The sequence below is a fragment of the Larus michahellis genome, chromosome Z, assembly GCF_964199755.1.
Source record: "Larus michahellis chromosome Z, bLarMic1.1, whole genome shotgun sequence".
Classification (NCBI taxonomy): Eukaryota; Metazoa; Chordata; class Aves; order Charadriiformes; family Laridae; genus Larus; species Larus michahellis.
In genome coordinates, this window is record NC_133930.1 from 79077318 (window position 1) to 79097406 (window position 20089).

At 37.2% G+C, this 20089-nt stretch overlaps 1 protein-coding gene across 1 annotated transcript in view; it reads left to right on the forward strand.

The window, feature by feature from the left end:
- MSH3 (mutS homolog 3) overlaps window positions 1-20089 on the forward strand; it is a 119129-nt gene that overhangs the window by 93831 nt on the left and 5209 nt on the right. The window contains exons 21-22 of the mRNA XM_074569706.1: window positions 17471-17657; window positions 17868-17997. Of these exons, the coding sequence (XP_074425807.1) occupies window positions 17471-17657; window positions 17868-17997 (317 nt within the window). The remainder of the gene's footprint in view (window positions 1-17470; window positions 17658-17867; window positions 17998-20089) is intronic.

Here is a 20089-nt window from a genome sequence, read left to right on the forward strand (position 1 = left end):
GAGGTTGCTACTGTGGTTATTCCTTTGGATATATTTAGTATTTATGTATTATAGTTTTTCTAAATTGACTTTAAATACTGCATTATATTAAACATTTTTTAAGATGCAAAAGGAATTGTATTGCTTACAGGTACAGTGAAAATAGGAATGATTCATCTTCATTACTGGGTGTATAAACACAATAGAGTACTAAGGCTAGTCCAAACATTTCAAAGTAGTTTTGATAATTTCATCCTGAAAAGGGGGAAAGGGAGAGAATCTTCCATTGCATAATGCCCCTAAGCCCCGATGATATGCTCTTACAAGTCTGTAAATTGAAAAGTTGGGGGGGAAGAGTAATTTCCTACAGCACCCTGCTTGTGTTAGTCACTCTTAAGGAAGTCTCTTTAGTACTCCTATGGACTCTCCCAAATCTCACCATTTCTTATGTGTAAAAACAACCAAAAAGCAAGCTATTTCCATTGCTATGCTTTGTTCCTAATCCTGGGAAGGATTAGGTACTAGGGATTGTGAAATAAGTAAAAAGTTAGCATTATAGTTAGGTAACTTCAGCTTCATAGCATCAGATTAAAGGCACTAAATCATTCTTCATATTTCTGTGTTTTTATTTCAAGCTATTTTTAGAATATATTTCTATAGCATATTATTAAAGTATTTGTCTAAATTTCTCAGTTGAAATTTCGTACTTTTTGTGAGTCAATATATGTGTAAACCATTTTTGTACAAAAAAGTGAGTAATGTATGCTATGCCCATTATTTAAGGGATATCTATGTAATGTGGATGGAGTACACAGTATTTTGAGATTGTTTTGCTTGTTGATATTTTCTCACCCCCCTTTTTTTTCTTTCTCCAATAAGGCATAATGTTTTCATGCAACCTTTGCTTAAAGAATTTAACTTAATCAGTGTCACTATATTTAAGAATTTTAGAAGAGTTTTTGAAAGGTCAGCGCTCGATTTATATTGACTTTTAATGGGATTTGAGTATTAATTCTCTGATGTTTGAAAATTCCCATCCAAGTTTCTCCTTGCAGTAAATGAGTTCAATTTTTGCTTTAAATTAACCTTTAATTTGTGTTAGTTCTTCTAATGTAGTTATTCAGACATTGAAATTAATATAAAGTTTGCCTGTGTGTTTGTGTAGAAAGACAAAGCAAGTGTGGACACACATATATCGAGGAACTAATGGAAGAAATTCTGTTGACCTAATCATGCGTTCAGAAGAGATTATGCTTAGCTGCTGAAGAAAGCTGACCTTTAAAGAGGTCCCACTTACAGTCAATTATTGATATAATTTTTTACAGTTAGAAAACTTCAGCCTACTTCCTGTAGGTTACCAGTAGCTTTTCATGAGGGTCAGTTTTCAAAATTGAGAGAGAATGTTACAGCAATTTGGAGGTAAAATATGTTCAAATACATAAGCTAATTAATAGTTCAAATTACCAAATGCATTGTATTCAAGATTTTAAGAATCACAGAATGGTAGGACTGGAAGGGACCTCTGGAGATCATCTAGTCCAACCCCCTGCCAGAGCAGGGTCACCCAGAGCAGGTTGCGCAGGAACGCATCCAGGCAGGTCTGGAGCGTCTCTAGAGATGGAGACTCCCCCACCTCTCTGGGCAGCCTGTGCCAGGGCTCTGCCACGCTCACAGTAAAGAAGTTCCTTCTCATGTTTAGGTGGAACTTCCGATGCTCAAGTTTGTGCCCGTTACCTCTTGTCCTGTCACTGAGCACCACTGAAAAGAGCCTGGCCCCATCCTCCTGACACCTACTCTTTAAGTATTTATAAGTGTTGATAAGATGCCCCCTTCAGTTGTCTTTTTTCCAGACTGAAGAGACCCAAATCCTTCAGCCTTTTGTCATAGGAGAGGTGTTCCAATCCCCTAATCATCAATTTATTGAAATCAGAAGCTATCATTAGAAAGAATACTGTGAAGGAGACTAACTCCTACCAACTCTAGGTGATGGTAAAGGGACAAAAAGAATTTCCTTCCTAGAGGAGCACTTACCTGAGCAGCACTTACCTGGCTTTTTCTTTGTGTGTTGAAACATTTCACTTCTTTCAGTGAGCGGACGTAAGTATGCACAGTCACACTATGGTGATATACATCTTCCAGTGAGGTTTTATACCATCAGCCAAACTGGGCATACTATTAAAGGTGCAGCTTCAGTTGTCTGAATTAATACAATGCACTGTTCTTCAATTGCATTTGAAAACTGCCTCTTGCAGGTTATGTGCTGCATGCTTGAAGGTTAAAGGAATAAATAGAAGCATCAGTAAGATGCATGTAGATTATCCTCTCATGCACTTCATCTTTCTCAAGAGAGTTATCTTGCTGTTTGCAGATGCTGTTAATCTTCATGGTGGCAAAGATATAGAGTTTGAATTGTCTAAGAAGTTATATTAAGAAAACAGGGGTGGAGGAGGTTGGCAATACAGGTCAAAAGGGGGTAGTGATAGGTTGCCTAGGTAAGCAGCAGTTTAATTCTTTCTCCTGCACTTCAAGACAATTGTCTTGGTATAGTCTCTGCACATCACATGATCTGTATTTAGGTGTACAGAACTTTGCCCTACATTTTATCCTTGTAACAGATTATTTAAATGTATTTTTAACATGGAGGACACTTCTCATTGCTGAGTCTATAATTAGGAGATACTCATTTAGTTCAAATTCCACTGTATTTCTGAAAATGTGGAAATAGATGGTGGTTGCTCACCTTGGCTAAGGAGGGATGGTTTTGTTCTTCTAGCTTGTATTACATGTCTATATACAGGGTCTTTCAGATAGACATGGCCACAAGTGGAATCCTGAATCTATCCGTTCCAAGGTGCAAGTTATATCGCTATTTTAGTATTTTCTTGTCTGTCTGTTTTCCTTGTATAATTATTTTGAACACATGTAATAGTTGCTCATTCAACTAAAACTAGAGCACAGAAATCTTCAAGCAGCTGATCCTTAGATGTCTGTTTGCCATGACAAAGTTGCAGAGCCATATAAATTAGACCCTGTGACTTCAAGCTGTTACCATCATATAGTGACTTGATGCTTCTGATTGATTCATCAGAAGCTGTGTCCTGCTGAGGTACTTGCATGTGTCCCTGGCTTGCATGTGGTCTACTTGTGTTCCCAGATGTGGAAACCAAGAGAGAACATCAGGTTCAGGCTGTGTTTCTTGAAGGTGTCTTTGAAGGCAGCCTTCAGACCCCAGCACAGAGACTTACCTCATTGCCCTTCATACATGGGAAACTGCTCTCAATTTCTGTGATCTCTGGGTCTATAAGGAGAGGGAGGAGGGAAAGGAAAGATAAGGATGTTTTCTGCATTGATCGAGAACTGCCAGCCTCATCCAACAGTGAAATAATGAGGCAGTTTCATCCCCCTTACCACTGGCCTTAGTTGGGTCATTTTATTTAAAATCCATCAGCCAAGATCCAGTTCCAGCCATGTATCTTGACAAAGAGTGGCAATTCCAAATTGCTCAGTGGGTTCAGTAAAGGGAAGGCATTTTCGTCACTCCAAGTCAACTCCAACAGTGCTACTGAGAGACTTGCGAACTGAGGATCACCTCCTGCTTATGAAAATTATGTTTCAGGAGCTACTCATGTGAGCATCATCTGTGTCCTCATAGCTGTTTCATGTGGTGACACGGTTCAGGGGACTCTACTCATGCCCTCACTTGTTCAGTCTTTCTAGAGTCTGGCAAAACATCTCTGAACAGGCTGTATGTACCCTTGAAAAGACATCCCAAGTGTATACATTACTTGGTTTGCCATGGGAGTCAGCGAGGAATCAGTCCCAGACCAGCACATCACTCCAGCATGGCTTTTTTATCACAGTTGAAGCTGCTTTCTTGTGACGGAGCGGCACTCTGTCTTAGAGGCACCCTAGTAGTGCCCAACAGATAATCCTTCTTTCTCTTCTGAGAAAGAGAATACGTGCAAGGAAAGCAAGCTCCTTCTCTCTTCTCAGTTCTTTGGGCAAAGTGACCATGCATGATTTTAATCCTTTGCATGAGTCAGCCAGTCAACTTATATTATGCATTCCCGTTTAAAGAAGAAATGGCATTATTTATATGTATGCCTGGCTTAACATGGTGACACTGATGAGATTATGTCTCTTTTTGTCAGTAGGAAGCTGCTTTAAAGGCCAAGACATTTCATCGCAGAGTCCCTCTAAGTGGGTAATTCAGTGTGTCGTGCTATTCTGCCAGCTGGTGGCTGTAGTTCCCTTGCTACCTGTCAACACTTGCTCTGCTACTGCTCAGGTGTTGTCTTCAACTGATCCTGAAATCCGCAAGTGGGACGTTCCACTTAAATTTGTGAGCATTGTACAGTCACATGAGTGAGAGCTTATGTTAGGTCTAAAAAAGCAGTATTTGAATGCCTGCCCAACTGATGTGACTAGCACGCCTCATTTCCATCATCTTGTGAGCAGAAAGAGCTGTGTCAGTCACGTGCAATTGAATCCATGAAGATGGACAAGGAAAGGGCATTTGCATATCCCAAAGTGACATTTCTTGTATGAGATATACAGCCATCATGGATCCTTTCACCCATATTATTTCTCAGACTTGGTAGTTGGCACCTAAAAGAGAACTTACTGGCCAGAAAATAAGGGAGAGTTGTGGCTGCACCTCTGTAGGCTTGTGCAAAAATGCAGAATGCATGGAGCCCTTGGCTTGTTCACATAACCCCTGCAAGGACTGTTAGTATCTCTGCTTCTGCAGGATGTGGGCAGGAGGTCTTTTTGCATTGGTGTACGCTACTATTTTTGGGTTTTTGTTTTCCTTGTGCCAGAAAGATCTCATGTATTATCAATGGCGTGATCATCAGCTGAAGAGCACAAACATGAGATGCAGAGGACTCGGGAGAGTGTAGATAATATGTTTTTTCTATCAAGTCCTCTTACTGTGCACAGCAACCACCTCTGCCAAGGCGGAAAAACAAACTGGGGTCGGCTTCTGACTGGCATATTGCTCTCCCATGTAGGAGAAGTACAAGTTTATTCCACCAACATGTGTATATTACACTAAGTATAGCAAATTTGGTACAAGGGACCTTTAGGAACAGCTGAAGTTGTTTTAAGGTCCCTAATGCTTATCTTGTTTTGGCATGGTATAGAAGATAAGAGATGATAATCTGGAAAGAAATGCTGTTAAAGCTTAGAGGATGGTTTAAGGATGAAGGATTTCTTCAAAGTAAACTAAAAAACCTGAAAAAACTCAGCTCTTATCAACCCACATTTCTTTAAAGGCTGTGCATCAAACACGCCATAATGCTTTCTTCTGTATATTTTATTCAAAATGTCTGTTTGTCTGATCTCTAAATGGTGGAACTGACCTTTGAAAAAGATTGGGTCTTACAGTAGACATATTTTGGATGTTGCCTCCCTAAATACTTTAACAGCTATTTAATTCTGACAATCTGACAAACTCATATTACTGTTTTGTCAAGAGTGTGTTGAGCTGAAACAAACTAGTAGACAAACCTCACTATTTTCTCTCTAGACAAACATTTTTTTTAACTGTATAAAATATATTTTTGGCATCATTATGAATTTTAGTATGATTAAAAAACATGATGGAAAACAAATATTGTGTTAACACCGCAAACATTTGGGCAATCGATTTTGGATGATTGTATTTATTTTTTTCTTTGCTTCATTGGAATATCACCATCATAAAAATTTGAAAGATATTTAATATTGCATGATTAACAGATTAAAATGTTCCAAGGCTTGTTAAGAGTATATTTTATAAGAAGTCTTGAGAAAATCAGAAAGCATAGGTTGGAGCAGTATGTGAAGCAGGAAAAAGAGAATGTTTTTACTGGAATGGAAATTGAGTGGAAGATGTTTTCCAGGTGCCTTTCACAATAAATTGAAACGTGAGGTAAATCACAAAATAGTGCTTGTAAATATTAATGGAGATGAACATTCCATTGATCCAACTGCTGGTGGCAAAAAACTACCCAGCTTTTTGTAACTAGGCAAATAATGTTGCGCTAATTTCATTCCAGTTTTACCAGTTTACCACGGGAGCTGCACAGGAGCAGGATAGAGAGGGAAAATTTTTGTATTTAAAATAATAAATAAGTAACATAGATCCATTATTTCAGAGCTTCACTGCAGAAACGGTGCTATTTGCACAGCAATAGGCAAATGAAGGTTGAGAGAGCGAGCAGTTTATAACAATAATGCAGCTTGTTATATTCTTTGCTATTTATGCATTGCTCGGTTCATTGATGAGCTGTATTTTTGCAAGGAGACTGCCCAGGAACTCACTTGCTTGAAAATGGTTTAGGAGTGTTCTTCATTTTTCACTGAACACAATAAAGAAATGGACATCCTCCGTCCAAAGCTTGTCTGCATACTGAGCCTTGATTGCTGAGGGGGCAGCGTGCTTATGACATTTTAAATTGATTACTAGAGTGCAGGAAAGATTTGGGGAGCTTTTATGTAGTAAATGGGCCTTTCACAGAATCACAGAATGGTAGGGTTGGAAGGGACCTCTGGAGATCATCTAGTCCAACCCCCTGCCAGAGCAGGGTCACCCAGAGCAGGTAGCACAGGAACGTGTCCAGGCGGGTTTGGAATGTCTCCAGAGACGGAGACTCCACCACCTCTCTGGGCAGCCTGTGCCAGGGCTCTGCCACCCTCAGGGTAAAGAAGTTCCTTCTGGTGTTTAGGTGGAACTTCCTATGCTCAAGTTTGTGCCCATTACCTCTTGTCCTGTCACTGAGCACCACTGAAAAAAGACTGGCCCCATCCTTTAAGTATTTATAAACATTGATAAGATCCCCCCTTCAGTTGTCTTTTTTCCAGACTAAAAAGACTTAAATCCCTCATCCTTTCTTAAGAGAAATGCTTTAGTCCCCTAATCATCCATTTTACTATCTTTCCCATCTTATTGTTAGTCCTTTATTCTATGTAGGGTGGAGTATGATGGGCATTGCTTTTCACCCCTTGAGGGGGTTTACACTGATGTTGTTTTGTAACAAATCTTAAAATATAGTATATTTGGAATTATACATGAGATTACATAATAATAACTTTTTTTTCTTTTTTTAATTTACTGAAAAATCTTTCCCTGAAATTACTGCATGATTACCGTTTCAGTGTTTCTGTGTTGTTTTCAGAATTCTTATGCCGGTCACAACCTCCACAATTAGTCAGATCGTTGGGCTGGACTGGCATAGGCTTTGTGCACGCACACACTTAGCAGTAAGTTGTTGTCCTTTATGACGAACTCTTCAGTATTTAGCGAGAATTGCATATAGCCTCTTATTTTTATATCACATGCAAATTTTGTCATTTTTAACTCAAAACATCAGTTACCAAACTAAAAAATTCCTTGTTTCTATTTATTGCTTTATTAAGCTTTATTGATTTCTTTGAGGCTTACAGGGTAGGATTATGAAGATTAGTCTTCCTGTCTGTCCTAGAAATATCAGTTAAATCACAAAACCCAGCATGAAGATTCAGCTAGTCAGATTCTTCATACCTTTATAATAAAAATCTAGGCTACGAAATTCTAGTCTCGAGGTGACAGCAGTGTTTAACAGGGCAGTCTGCAGGTGTCCTGTGTAATACAGAAATCACCAGGAGATTGAGTGCCGAACAGAAACTGTGGAGGAGTTTATCTCAGCAGAGTAACTTGTCTGTATGTTACCTTTTTTTGGCCAAAACTATGGTTGATGCCTTGTTGGATTTTTGGTTTGTTTTGGGTTTTTTAGTTTTTTATACCTGAGAATAAAGGTTTAAATTTAAGTCATTCAGATTTTCCTTTGAACAAAACCTAAATTCTCTGAATTTGCCTGTACAGTTAGACTCTAATAGATAAAGGTCAGAAAATTTAAAAGCTAAGGTACCTTTTCACATCTTTGTTCATTCTGTATATATGTAGTAATGCTTACTGGTTTTGCCATGCACATTAATTTACGTATTGTGCAGAAAGTACGGAACCGTTCATAGAAAGCAATCCCAAATGACTGGCAAGTCCACATGAGAATTTTATATATTGATATGCTGAACAAGTATTGTTTGTCTTGCTCTGGAAAGCAACCACAGTCAGACAAACAGAACTTGCTAGTTTTCAGGAACCCAAAAGTACTTTTCAGAAATGTTACTTCTTTATAGCAGAGTATTTTGTTTTGTTCTTGCTTAATTATATTTGTGTTTATTGCCAGAATAACACAAATTGCTTAAGCCTTTCATTTATGCTTACAATCATATAATTATACCTCTGGGGTAAATTATTCTCAGCTTTCAGGGGAAAAAAAAGGGTGGTGTATTAAATTCATTGCACCCATTTTCTATCACGTGGACATGTTATTTTTGAAAAAGAAGATAATAATTAAAATTGTAGTTAGTGTTGTTAAATTGAAAACTATTTTGTTCTGTTTCTCTAGAAAAGTTATGGCTGGACATATCAGTACGTTTGAACTGTAACTATTTCTGACAGTGTTCTGTAGCTTTGTAGAAATAAATTAAGCTGTGGTGTGCATATATTTGTCACTAATTTACCTTCATGTCTGTTCATTTCATAGTAACGTGCATCTGCAGTGTTAGGTTTATATGTCGTATAAATGTAATAATATAATGTTTAACAAAACAGTCTTTGGTTTACATACATGGCATTAGATAAAATCTGTAAATCCAAACAACTGTTTTGTTTGCAGGGGTTTAAATTAGGTTTGAAAAATCTTTTAAGTCAATAAAGGACATTTATCTATATATACAGTGAGATTTATAAAATTTCGGCTGCATATTGCAGTATTCCTGAAAGGGATTGAGAGGCTTTCCCCATAATGGTGTATGTAGGAGGGAGGTAGAAAGAAAATTTTCTGTGAAGCTGACCATCTCTTTTACAGTAAAGTTGAAACTCTTACATTGAATGATGATATTTAACTTTCTAAAACTCTTCCATGCTATGATTTAACCTAGTCACAATTTGAATGGGATTTTCTGTAGCGTCCACAGGTTTAAAGGGGAAAAGTTCACTTGCGCTGAATGCTTCAGCTATTGTCCCTAGTCTGTTGCTATAGTTTCTGCTTTTTAATCCCCCCTTGGCCTCAATCCTTCAGCTACATATGCACATTAACTTAATTACCTTGAGTTCCCTCGCTGGAATCCGAGAGTAGTAAGTGTAAACCTGTGCATATTTTAGGGTTGTTTTTTTCTTTATCTTAATTTTTTCAGCTTCTTCAGGCTAATATTGGTGGCTTGCAAATAAACACCCTAATTTGAATATCTATGCTTATAACTTATCCTTCAGCAAAATGATTGTACTCTTAATCTGCTCTCTCCCTTGACCATCAATACCATTTATACCCTGTTAATGGTTTCCTGCAGAGAAATCAGGGTAAAAGCATGTGTTTGGAGCTTCAGTTGCTTAATGGAGCTTTCATAAAGTTCTCCATCTAGTATTGGCCTTCTGGAGTGCACTGTCTGCGCTGGCAGATCTCTCAATCAGAAGGAGAAGCTGCAACAGAAACCTCAGTTTGGTACCTCTGTGCAGGAGCAAATCACAGCTTTCTCGCTGAGGGCAAGAAAAAGAAATGCTTATTTCTGTGTTTGAATAAATGTAAAAGGTGATGGACCTGTGGAAATCAACCCATTGATGCATTAGGTATAAAATCCTACGCGTGTTTGCACATGGAATTTAAGGTATTGCTATTGTGTCCTTGTTCTGATACTGGACACCCTGCTCCTTCAAGGGCTTGTCCCTTGCTTCCTGACAGCCAGCTGCTGTAGGGTTGTGAGTGGCGTGGGGCGGAGAAAGTGGAATTTAGACTCGAACAAGTCCAGTTTTGAAATACAATGGAAAACTTTAGAATTAACCAGAATTAACCAGAAATCTACTGGATTATTTTAACAATAAGTGATGTATTTGCCCTAGGTGACAAGTATTTTTAAAGAGTTCACATATTATTGAGGGTATCATCACTGAATTTCAGAAAAGGACTTTCTCAGGTGTTTTTCACGAGGTAATGTAGCATAAGCTTTTGGAAGAACTACTGAATTTCTTATAAAGCATTAGGAATGAGAGGATATTGGTAAGTTCTTGTCACTCAGTGACTGCATTGACTAGACCCGTATTTCATCTTCTGAACTCAGTCCTACCTGTTCTGTCAGTCAAGGTGAAGCTTTTAAAATATTGAATGTTCACTGCAATCCATGGACGTTTTCCTTTCCCTGGCTTTCAGCAAAAAAAATTAATGCAGTTCACATCTTGAAAGCTAATCCTGTTAGATACAGGGGTTTTTAATATACTAGTGTGCTTGTGTGTGCAGCATGCTCCTCTTGGCCAGGTCTGTAAGGTAATGAGGATTTAAGTGATTACATGTTCTGGCTATTTCAATTACCTAGTGATATGGAAAAGGAAAAAAAAAAAAGGTAAAAAATGCTATGAAACAGAGTGTTAAAATTGCTTTGGACTTGCTTTTCTTTCCAGGATAATGTGAAGTCTGTATCCCTGGTGGTCTTAGGTTTTACTAGTTTCAGTAGTTTCTCAGTGACTGAGAATATATTGTACGTCTACAATAATATATAAAATAAAAATGTATTTTACATTAAATGTGTAATGCATTCTGTCAGGCTTTTCAACAATTGTTCTTCTAAATTGGGTAACATACCGTCAGTATTTCTTCATTTAAAATTTGCAAATAAGCAGTTGTAGAAATGGTTGAGCACGTTGTGTGGATGTTGACTGTAAATAGCTTAGTATCATGAGCGTCTTCTGATTTCTTATCATTGTCGTCCGTGTAACTTTGCACACATTTACTTTTTAGAAGCTGTCCATGAATAATGCAAAAGTAATAGCTATCCTGATAACAATGCTTTCTGTCATACTTAGGATAAGAGTTATTTTTTAAAATTCTGTAATTGCAGTTTCTGTAAATTATTTTTCTTACTGTCAGTTTTTGGTTTGAATTAGTAAGAGCTTGATGGACATGAAGTAAATGATTTACCAGTACTCTGTGAGGGAACGTGAAGCATTAGTTTCTTGCCAGTGAACTGTTATAAATTTGCAGATGCTATCTTTTCAAGGATTGCTTGATAAATTCTCATTGTACAGGGAAAGTAGCCAGAAGTTACAATATCTAAGTTGTAACCACTAACTAACCACTGTGAAGTTCTTACTAGCAGTCTGAGTGTTTCTAAAATACACAGAGAGATTGAAGTCACTTTTGTGGGCAAAACTGGACGATTGTTCTGGTTAAAGGTGTTGGGATTCTTGGGACTGCAGTAGGAGAGGATATGCAATAGCCAGCCTGCCAGTCATCCATTTAGGATGCCTGTTTTCATTTTCTTGGCAGACTAATTTGAAAATGGCTTTTAATTTTTAACCTGTGAAGTCTCAATAAGTTTTGTTTGCTAGGTGCTTAGTAGGAAGTCAATAACCTGGTTCAATGGGAGGAGATTTACCTAGGTGTTGAAATGAAACTGCGCGTGTGTTCTTCCACTCATGTCAGGATCAGTATCAAGTTTTTCTGTTCTCAAAAACATAATCTTCAGTTAAGCTCTTCACACTTTTGCAACCATTTGTTTTCTGCAGAGACCACATGAAACTTCAGCTGGGAAGAATGTTTTCTCCCAAAAAATAAAAGCATACAAAACAGTTGTTATGAGATACTTTACAAAAAATTGATCAAAAATGTGTTGTAGAGAATGGTCCCATGCAAGAAAAGGGATAAACTGTAAGGCAAGACCCCATCTAATCCTTTCTTTCTGTAAACTAGTTATTTTAATTTAAATAAATCCTGTTCAAAAACAGAGATCTTTGAAATGACATTTTGAAAGGTTTTGTGTGAAAGGGAGTGAGTGGAATTGTAAAGTCACATTATGAATCTATTTTATTTGTATTTTTTGCACTGTTCTCTTTGAATCACAGGAGGAAGGTCTTTGTTGTTGATGTTGAGAGAGCGGTATTCTACACCTTGCATTTAAGATATTCTCAGAGAAAAGAGTAATTTTCTTTTAATGTTAATTGTTCTTGATGAATAAATAATTTGACTATGAGTACATTCTGAGATGAAGTCTGGCTTCAATTCTAATCTCTGGGAAGACAAACCATGGCTGGAAAACTGAATGCTTTCTCTTGAAAATTGCAAAGGCAGCGTGTAGAGACCCTATACTAATTAGGCTTATTCTTCTGTAACAAGCACTAGGTTTCATTTCTTCAGTAAGTATTTTAGATGAACTTTTAAAGCCAAGTGTACGCTTCTAAAATCAAACTGAAAAATCTTAAATTTAATTTTTTTTCATCATTAAGTATTTTATAAACTAGGAATTAATAAAGAGCAGCAGGATGTTGACAACTGTAGGAAAGAAATGCTGTAGCGAATGGCTTTGCAGTCTTGTTTTCTAGGATTTGTTTTGTGCTATGTAGTTGCTTTTTGTTACCAAAGGTTGCTCTTGGGCTCCAAGAATAATGAAATACCTGAGGTCCACACAGTGCTCTTAATTCTATAACCAAACCAACTAACAACATGTTGGATAACTTATTTTGAAAGATAGCATGGAAAAAGCCTTAACTAGAAGCTTCTGGATTTCGGATTCATTTTTCTGCTTGGGAAATTCCTTTTTTTTTCACTGCCTTCTGTCATACTAGCGCAATTTCTGTTTTAACCTACATGGCGACACTTTCACCCCTGGACTGCTGGCATAGGGCAGCTGCAGTTCTCTGGGGGCCTCTCTGCTCTGCTCCAAAGCAATGTTTTGCATTATTCTGTTGTTTTATGCCACTGTTAATCGTCAAGTCTGAAAGTCTATCCCCTTCTCCAGGACACTTTGGTTTTTTGGGAGCAGTAATGACACGATGCTGAGAGAAGGAGCTCCAAGACCTCAGAGGCCTTAATTTAAGTTTCCCCCTTCCATACAAATTTTTCATTGATGGCTGTCAAAGCCCTCAGACATGTCTAGCCGATCAAAAGCTTGAATCACCAGACTTTGAGGGAACTTTCAGGACCACACAGTTTAGCAGTATTAGTTCTTGCCTGTTGAGAGCAAGTCTAAATGGATGCTGACTACATAAAAATTCTTGAGATGCAAGGAAAAAAGTTACGCTGTTTAATCCTAGTGGTTTCTAAGTGGTATCATAGCTTGTATCATGAAAAAAAATCCCAACATTTATAGAGCCTCGGAGGAAAAATTACCATAGGATACCATCCCAGGATGATGAACACTTGCATTGAAAAAGGTCAGTACTTATATGCATGTATTGACTCAGGAGAGCAGGTTGAAAAAACAGCCATTTGAAAGCTGCTACTGCAGAATAAGGAAATCTGTATCTTTTTCTCTAAGGGGTCACGTACAGGTTAAGCATGTAGTGCTAGCTGTTTTACATAAAGCTAGCTACTGCTGCATGGTATCTAACTTATCCTCCAGAAGTTAATTTATGAAAACATTGCCTCCCTGTTGTTTTTTCTGAGCTTGTAGACAGGAATCTTTATCACTTGAAACCTAGCACTGAAAAGAGATAATGCCTCCTCTTTTTTTTTTTTCTTTACATAATAAATGTGTTGAACATTATAAGATGAAGAGCTTTTAATTTTATGAAATTTGGTTGGCTGTCAAAGAGACATTATAACAAGTGGTTTCCAGCCAAATTGCATTTGCTGAGGAGTGATGGATCTCTTGCCAGCACTAAAGAGGCACTCTTCACATTGGATGTCTGCACACTCCTCGTGGGCAGAATGCAGTAATCTTTCTGAACATAGACATTAGAAATTCCATAGCAAAAATGGAAATTTTCTTATTAACTGTGTCACTACTTCCAGCAGCTGGTGTTTTAACAAGTAGAATAGAGCTGGTGAAGTTGTGTGGCATTGTTCTTGCTCTAATGGTTTGCTTTTGTGACTGCCTTGTACTGTTGTAATCTTTTTTTCCTGGACACTGCTTTTTTTTCTTTTTTTCTTTTTTTCTTTTTTTCTTTTTTTCTTTTTTTCTTTTTTTCTTTTTTTCTTTTTTTCTTTTTTCTTTTTTCTTTTTTCTTTTTTCTTTTTTCTTTTTTCTTTTTTCTTTTTTCTTTTTTCTTTTTTCTTTTTTTTCTTTTTTTTCTTTTTTCTTTTTTCTTTTTTCTTTTTTCTTTTTTCTTTTTTCTTTTTTCTTTTTTCTTTTTTTCTTTTTATCTTTTTATCTTTTTTTCTTTTTTTTTAATTAAGAGAGGGAAGAAAAGAAAATGCAGGTAATGCATAACGTGCCTGCATCACTCAGGGACGACTCATACCTCTTCCCATATTTTACTATATTGTCATCTACTGTAGTGATGAATGCAGCATTGAAATATAATCAAATAGTTATTTTTGTGTAGGCTTAACAGAAGGGAGCTTTCCAGAGAAAGTGAGCCTTGGAGACTTTATTGGACCATGTGTAAAAACAAAAAAAAAAGCAAACAAAAAAAAGATGGTTTAAGTGCTGGATGCATTAAGGCTAAGATGAGTATCATCTGCAACATTTCTTTTAGGATTTTTACCCTAACAATTCATAAAGATAGCATCCCAGGTATTACCTATAGAGTAGCTGCCAACAGTGGTATATAATCTGGATTCTGTTGAATGTTATAGGAAAAAGTTTAATGTTTTGATGTGTAAAAACATTTAGGAGGCAAGCTACATTAAAATGTAAATTCACATCTGTTATAAATTTGAAGAAAAATAATTGTTTAAGCAATAGATGTTTTGACTTCCGAAGCTTCATTGTATCAGGAATAATACAGCATACAGTTAGGGAGCAATGCTTTGCTGCATATTAACTGTTAGTTTTATAAATAAAATCATCCACATTAAAATAGTTATTCTTAATTTTTTCTGGCATAATATTGCTTATCACATAAGTTTGAAAAACAAACTATGATTATTCTAGTTCAAGGGCAGAGGCAGAAGGAACAATTTTATGCACTTTCAAAGCATGACATTTAAGAGATTTTATGTCATTTAAAAATACACGTGGTTTTTTTTTTAATCTGTAGATAAGCCCGAGTCAGATTTGAATGTTTTAAGATGCTGAAAAGAAAGGCTTCTTTTGCAGCTGTTGTTAACAACAAGAGAACGATAATACTCATTTCTGTTTGTATCTGGAGCATTTAGTGAGGAAGTTCTGAAAATTATTTTTGTGAATGCAAATAAGATACGAAATGACTAAATGATTTTGAGAGCTCTATGGAAATGATGCAATCCAAGAGAAAAATATAACTGAGAACTCACAGTGTAATCACCATAGGCGCATAACAGAGAGCCTGTTAGATGCTATCTCAGTAACGAAAAGCCAAATAAAATTGATATAATAATAATACTAATAATCCTGGGGTCAGAAACTAACCTTAAAGTTGCCCATTGTGGAGCCAGATATTGTTTGGACATAAAAAGTATTTTTCGTTCTGGTGAACTTTTTTGTAGTTAATGGTGTTAAAAATAAATCTAATGTATATTATTCTCTGTAGATCTGTGCAATATTGCACTACAAGGGGATTGTTTGATTTTACAGTAGTACATGGTGGCTGGGCCAAACTCGGAGAGGGACTGGGGCGTCTTGGGGGCGCTGTGAGAAATTCAGTATATATGTTCATAGTTCTTAACCCAGCATTTAAAAGGATTACAATAGTAAATGACTTAATAAATTTTAATTTCACAATGCCTCAATATCCCGAATTACATATTTAATTCAGTGAAATTAATGTAAAGTTTAATTAGCTTACATGCAAAATCGCCTTTCTTCCAGAGAATGTGGGAATATACCTACTCTTTGTGTACGTAAGCACACACATAATGAAATAAAAACACTCACTTTGCTCATTATATCATAGTGCCCATCTCTAACCAAAATTAGTTCATTTATAATTGAAGATTTGTGTATTGTGAAGTTATGCCTGCCACCATACAAAATTTCCAGGCCAAGAACCAGAGAATGTAGAGGAATCAGAACTGTACTGCGTCCAGCCTGCCAGGTTTTGGTATGGGTAGTCAGTTACTCTCGACAATCATAAGATCCGTATAAAATGATGAGTATCTTGTTAGTGCTTCTGTAGGCAACAGAAGCAATTATATTAGAGAGAGATGCAGCAAAAGACTGAGAGCAAAAAAAGCTATATTGGGATTCTCTTTAAAGGTTTTGATTGGCTTTAAATACTGTTGTGGCCAGCTGTTATATTTGAAAATGTAATATGCTAAGCCCATGAGTCAGTTTTCCTTAAATCAGTGTGGCTTGTATGTAACTGTATTATTGGCTGATGAGAGTGAACAAATCCTTTTTTACAGCCCTACTCAGTGGCTTGATAATGATAACCTATCTCAGAAGTGATGTTGTAATGTCATTAATATAATTGAAAAGCATATATGAAAAAAGGAAATGTTCTTTCTTCCAGGTAGAAAGCATATTAATTGGATAGGTAAGGAAACCTGCAGAAGAAAACCAGGGTGGGTTTCAGGTTTCTGAGATGAAAACTGTGATTTTACAATTCGAGATAGAATGTGAGGATTGGAGGTTGCATGAATCTGAAACAGCGCTAAGAGACTTGTATGAAACATGAAGGAACTTGTGTGTGTGGTGTGTGCGTGTGTGTATGTGTGTGGAGCAGAGGAGAAGCTCACCTGCATGGAGACCAGTAAGTTCAAGGACCGTTGTGTAAAAGGATGAGGAGAGAAATCTTTCACTCAAAATCATGTTTAAGCATGCTAGTGTAGCTGTGTAACTTGAGGAAATCATTGTTATTTTGTTACTGTCTAAAGGAACTAACTGCTCTATCTGTTTGGATGCGCAAATACCTGGTCACATGTGTGTCCACTCTGTCACTAAGTGGAAATTCTAATATCTGATACTTTCAGGTGTATAGCATACAAATTAGATGGTCAAACTAAACCAGAAAAATAAAATTGATTTTCACAGCTTGCTTTGCTGGAATCCTTCTAGTGAGCTGACTGGTCTGAATTCCCAGGGTCTTCTTTAAGGGAAGAGCAGGCTGCCTTGTACTGTTTGTCAAGGTGGAAGAATTGCATGATAAAAAATACTCCCTTGTCTACCTCCTCTTTTTCCCCCCTGACTCCTGTAGTTGACATGGGATGCTGAGATGTCGGTCTATGGATTTACCTTGGGACTAGATTACTGATGGCTCAGAAAAATTCCCTGCTGTCCCTACAGCCTAACCTCCCCCAGATGCCCATAGGACCGGTGTACCCTGTTCTCCTGGAGAACACATGCAAGCCCTTATTTAATGATACACGAGTAGTTTCCTCTGGACTTTTCGGTCTTTTAGAGTACCCTCACATCTGCACCATGTGCTGCTGTTGCTTTTGTTTCCTAAGCATTAGCTTGTTCTGGAAGGTGGATGTTGTGCCTTGTTTTTTCTGCTCTGCTTGGAGCAGAAACAAAAGTTTTATAACAAAATGGTTTCATTATGATTTTTTTTTTTCAGCATTATCTGGCATTTATTTGAACTTAATAAATTGATCTGTTTGGTATCCCAATGCAGAATGGGTGCAGCAGACAACATTTACAAAGGCCGAAGTACCTTTATGGAAGAACTGACAGATACTGCTGAGATAATAAGAAAAGCAACTTCAAGATCACTAGTGATTTTGGATGAATTGGGAAGAGGAACTAGCACACATGATGGAATTGCTATTGCTTACGCTACACTTGAACATTTTATTAGAGATGTAAGTGTTCAGCCTGACACATGCTTGTGAATGCTTTTTCAGCCTGTACTATGTTAGGCTGACTTTGACATGGTGCGTGTTTCCTTGTAGAAACGTGGCATGTCTAAAGTCAGAGCAAAGGGGTGTGGATAAATGATAGCAGTGCTATGCTGCTGTGTTTAAAAAAAACGTAAAGCCAGACCTTCTTATATGTCTGTTTTGTTTTTGTAGGTGGAGTCGCTGACACTGTTTGTCACTCACTATCCCTCAGTTTGTGAGCTAGAGAAGGTGTATCCAGAAAAAGTTGGTAATTACCACATGGCTTTCTTGGTGAATGAGGAGGAAAGTGCTGAACAAAAAGGTGCAGTATAAATCTGTCTGAGTTTCTGGCACTATAAGTATAGGCAGAAATTGTTACAGTAATTTAAACCTCAACATGAAAGTGATAAATCCAAACTCACTGGAATGTCAGCCTATACACACATTTTGGGGGGCTTGAAAATTGAACAACCATTTCTCTTTTAATATAAGGATGACTGAGCTAGGTCAGATAAAAGAATCACCCAGCGCAGTATCCAGTTTCTCACAGTAGCCGAATACAAAGGATTAGGGAGGAGGGATTAGGGATCAAACATATGGCAACTCTTTCTCTAAAAGATCTGTCTGCAAACATTTGCTATTTAGGGGGCTTCAAGAGCTAGATGTGTTTTCTGGTTTTTAGTATCTTCAAGAGATTTCTTTTCAACAAGGTTGTCTAGTTTCCTTGTGTATCCATGTGTACTTTTAGCATCTTTATGCTATTGCGTCAGGCAGCTCCAAAATTTAACACTGCATTGTGTGAAGAACCACCACCTCCTGTTTGTTTTGAAACTCTTTTGAAACAACATGTAGCTTCACTTGATGGTCCCAGTTCTTGAATTAGAAGAGGCAGAGGAACAATCTCTGTTCATCATCTCTATGCCAGGCCTAATTTTGTAGAGGCTTATCATAATCCCATTCAGTTCTGTTCTTACCAGGCAGAAGAGTTATAGCATTTCTTCTTGTCATGGTTGCTCTGAATTAGTTTTCGGTACAGTTTGTCAGCTTACTGCTTAGTCCTTTTTCCTGTTTGGTAATGAGTATGTTAAGCAGCTCTGTCTCACTGCGGTAATGGTCACACTTCATGGTGAGAACTGACTGTTACTGTCGGTTTCCTATCTTTTAACCAATTATTTACAAATGCAAAGGCCTTCCTTTTAGATTATGACTGCTTAATTTTCAGAATAGCATTTGATGCAGGACTCTTGTCAAAAGCCTTTTGAAAAATCTACATAGGGTTTATCCACTGGCTTTCTCTTACTCACATGGGTTCCAAATTTACAACAGATTTGTGGTGTACTATTTCCCTCCGTACAAACTGCTTTCATGTTTTTTTCTTGATGAATCAGGTTTAGTCGGGTGCTTTACAATTCTGCTGTTATGCTGGTTTTCCTACTTTGCCTAGTAATGGCCTGTTCCCTGAATCGTTCCTAGAATTTTTTTAAGAATTGATAACAGTGTTTGCCATCAATCTTCTCCCTAATTTATTCTTAATAGTGTATTATCTGCTTACATTGTAAACTAATTGGTACAGAACATTTTAGTATTTTCTACTAAATAATGTGTTTAAATATATAATCTGTCACTTTTTAAATTATTGTTGGAGAGTTAGTTAAAAAATTTAGGGTTTGGGTGGGGCTAGACTTTGTCTTTTGTATTCTGTTTAATATTAGAAGCAGGGATCCCTGAAATACGTGTTAGCTTTGGTCACAAGTAGTTCAAAGTAATGTTGTGTTTAGGTGAGCACTACCTAGCCAACCCGATGTTCCCAGTTAACATCTGGGAACGGTCTCCTGAGCATCAGCATGTCCTTTTCTCACTGAGTTCATTAATTGACTTCTTGATCTCTGATACTCTCAGACAATTGAGATGTTACCAACATTCAGTACTTACTCTTTCTTCACTGTTGTGTCCACGAAACCTTGTACTTTGTTTCACTGTTCTTTTTCAGCATTTCTACTGTCCATGTTTGTTGACCTGAATCTTCAGGCAATATGTAGTCGTCACTGTTTTGCTAGAGTAAGCACCACAGCCTGCGAGCAACAACATATCTGTGTTGCATAGCATATCTGCTATATCTTTAGCTCCTCTTGTCTTAACATTTTAATTGTTTTAAGATGAGCTTTATGGCATGGTTTTTTGCAGTCTTTGTCTTGATCACTCAGATAGAATCAGCTTGAGTCATCAGCATTTATGGAAATCTCCATTGTTTTCAAAAACCTGCACTTTTAAGACAGAACAATGAATGGCAGTGGATGACACAGTCGTTTTTCTGCTCTTTACACAAGGCCTGGATTGTGCAGACATGCAACAAGGATGTCAAAAAGGAAAAGGAAGGAGTCATCAGATTTATAATGATGGCTCTTACGTTTCCA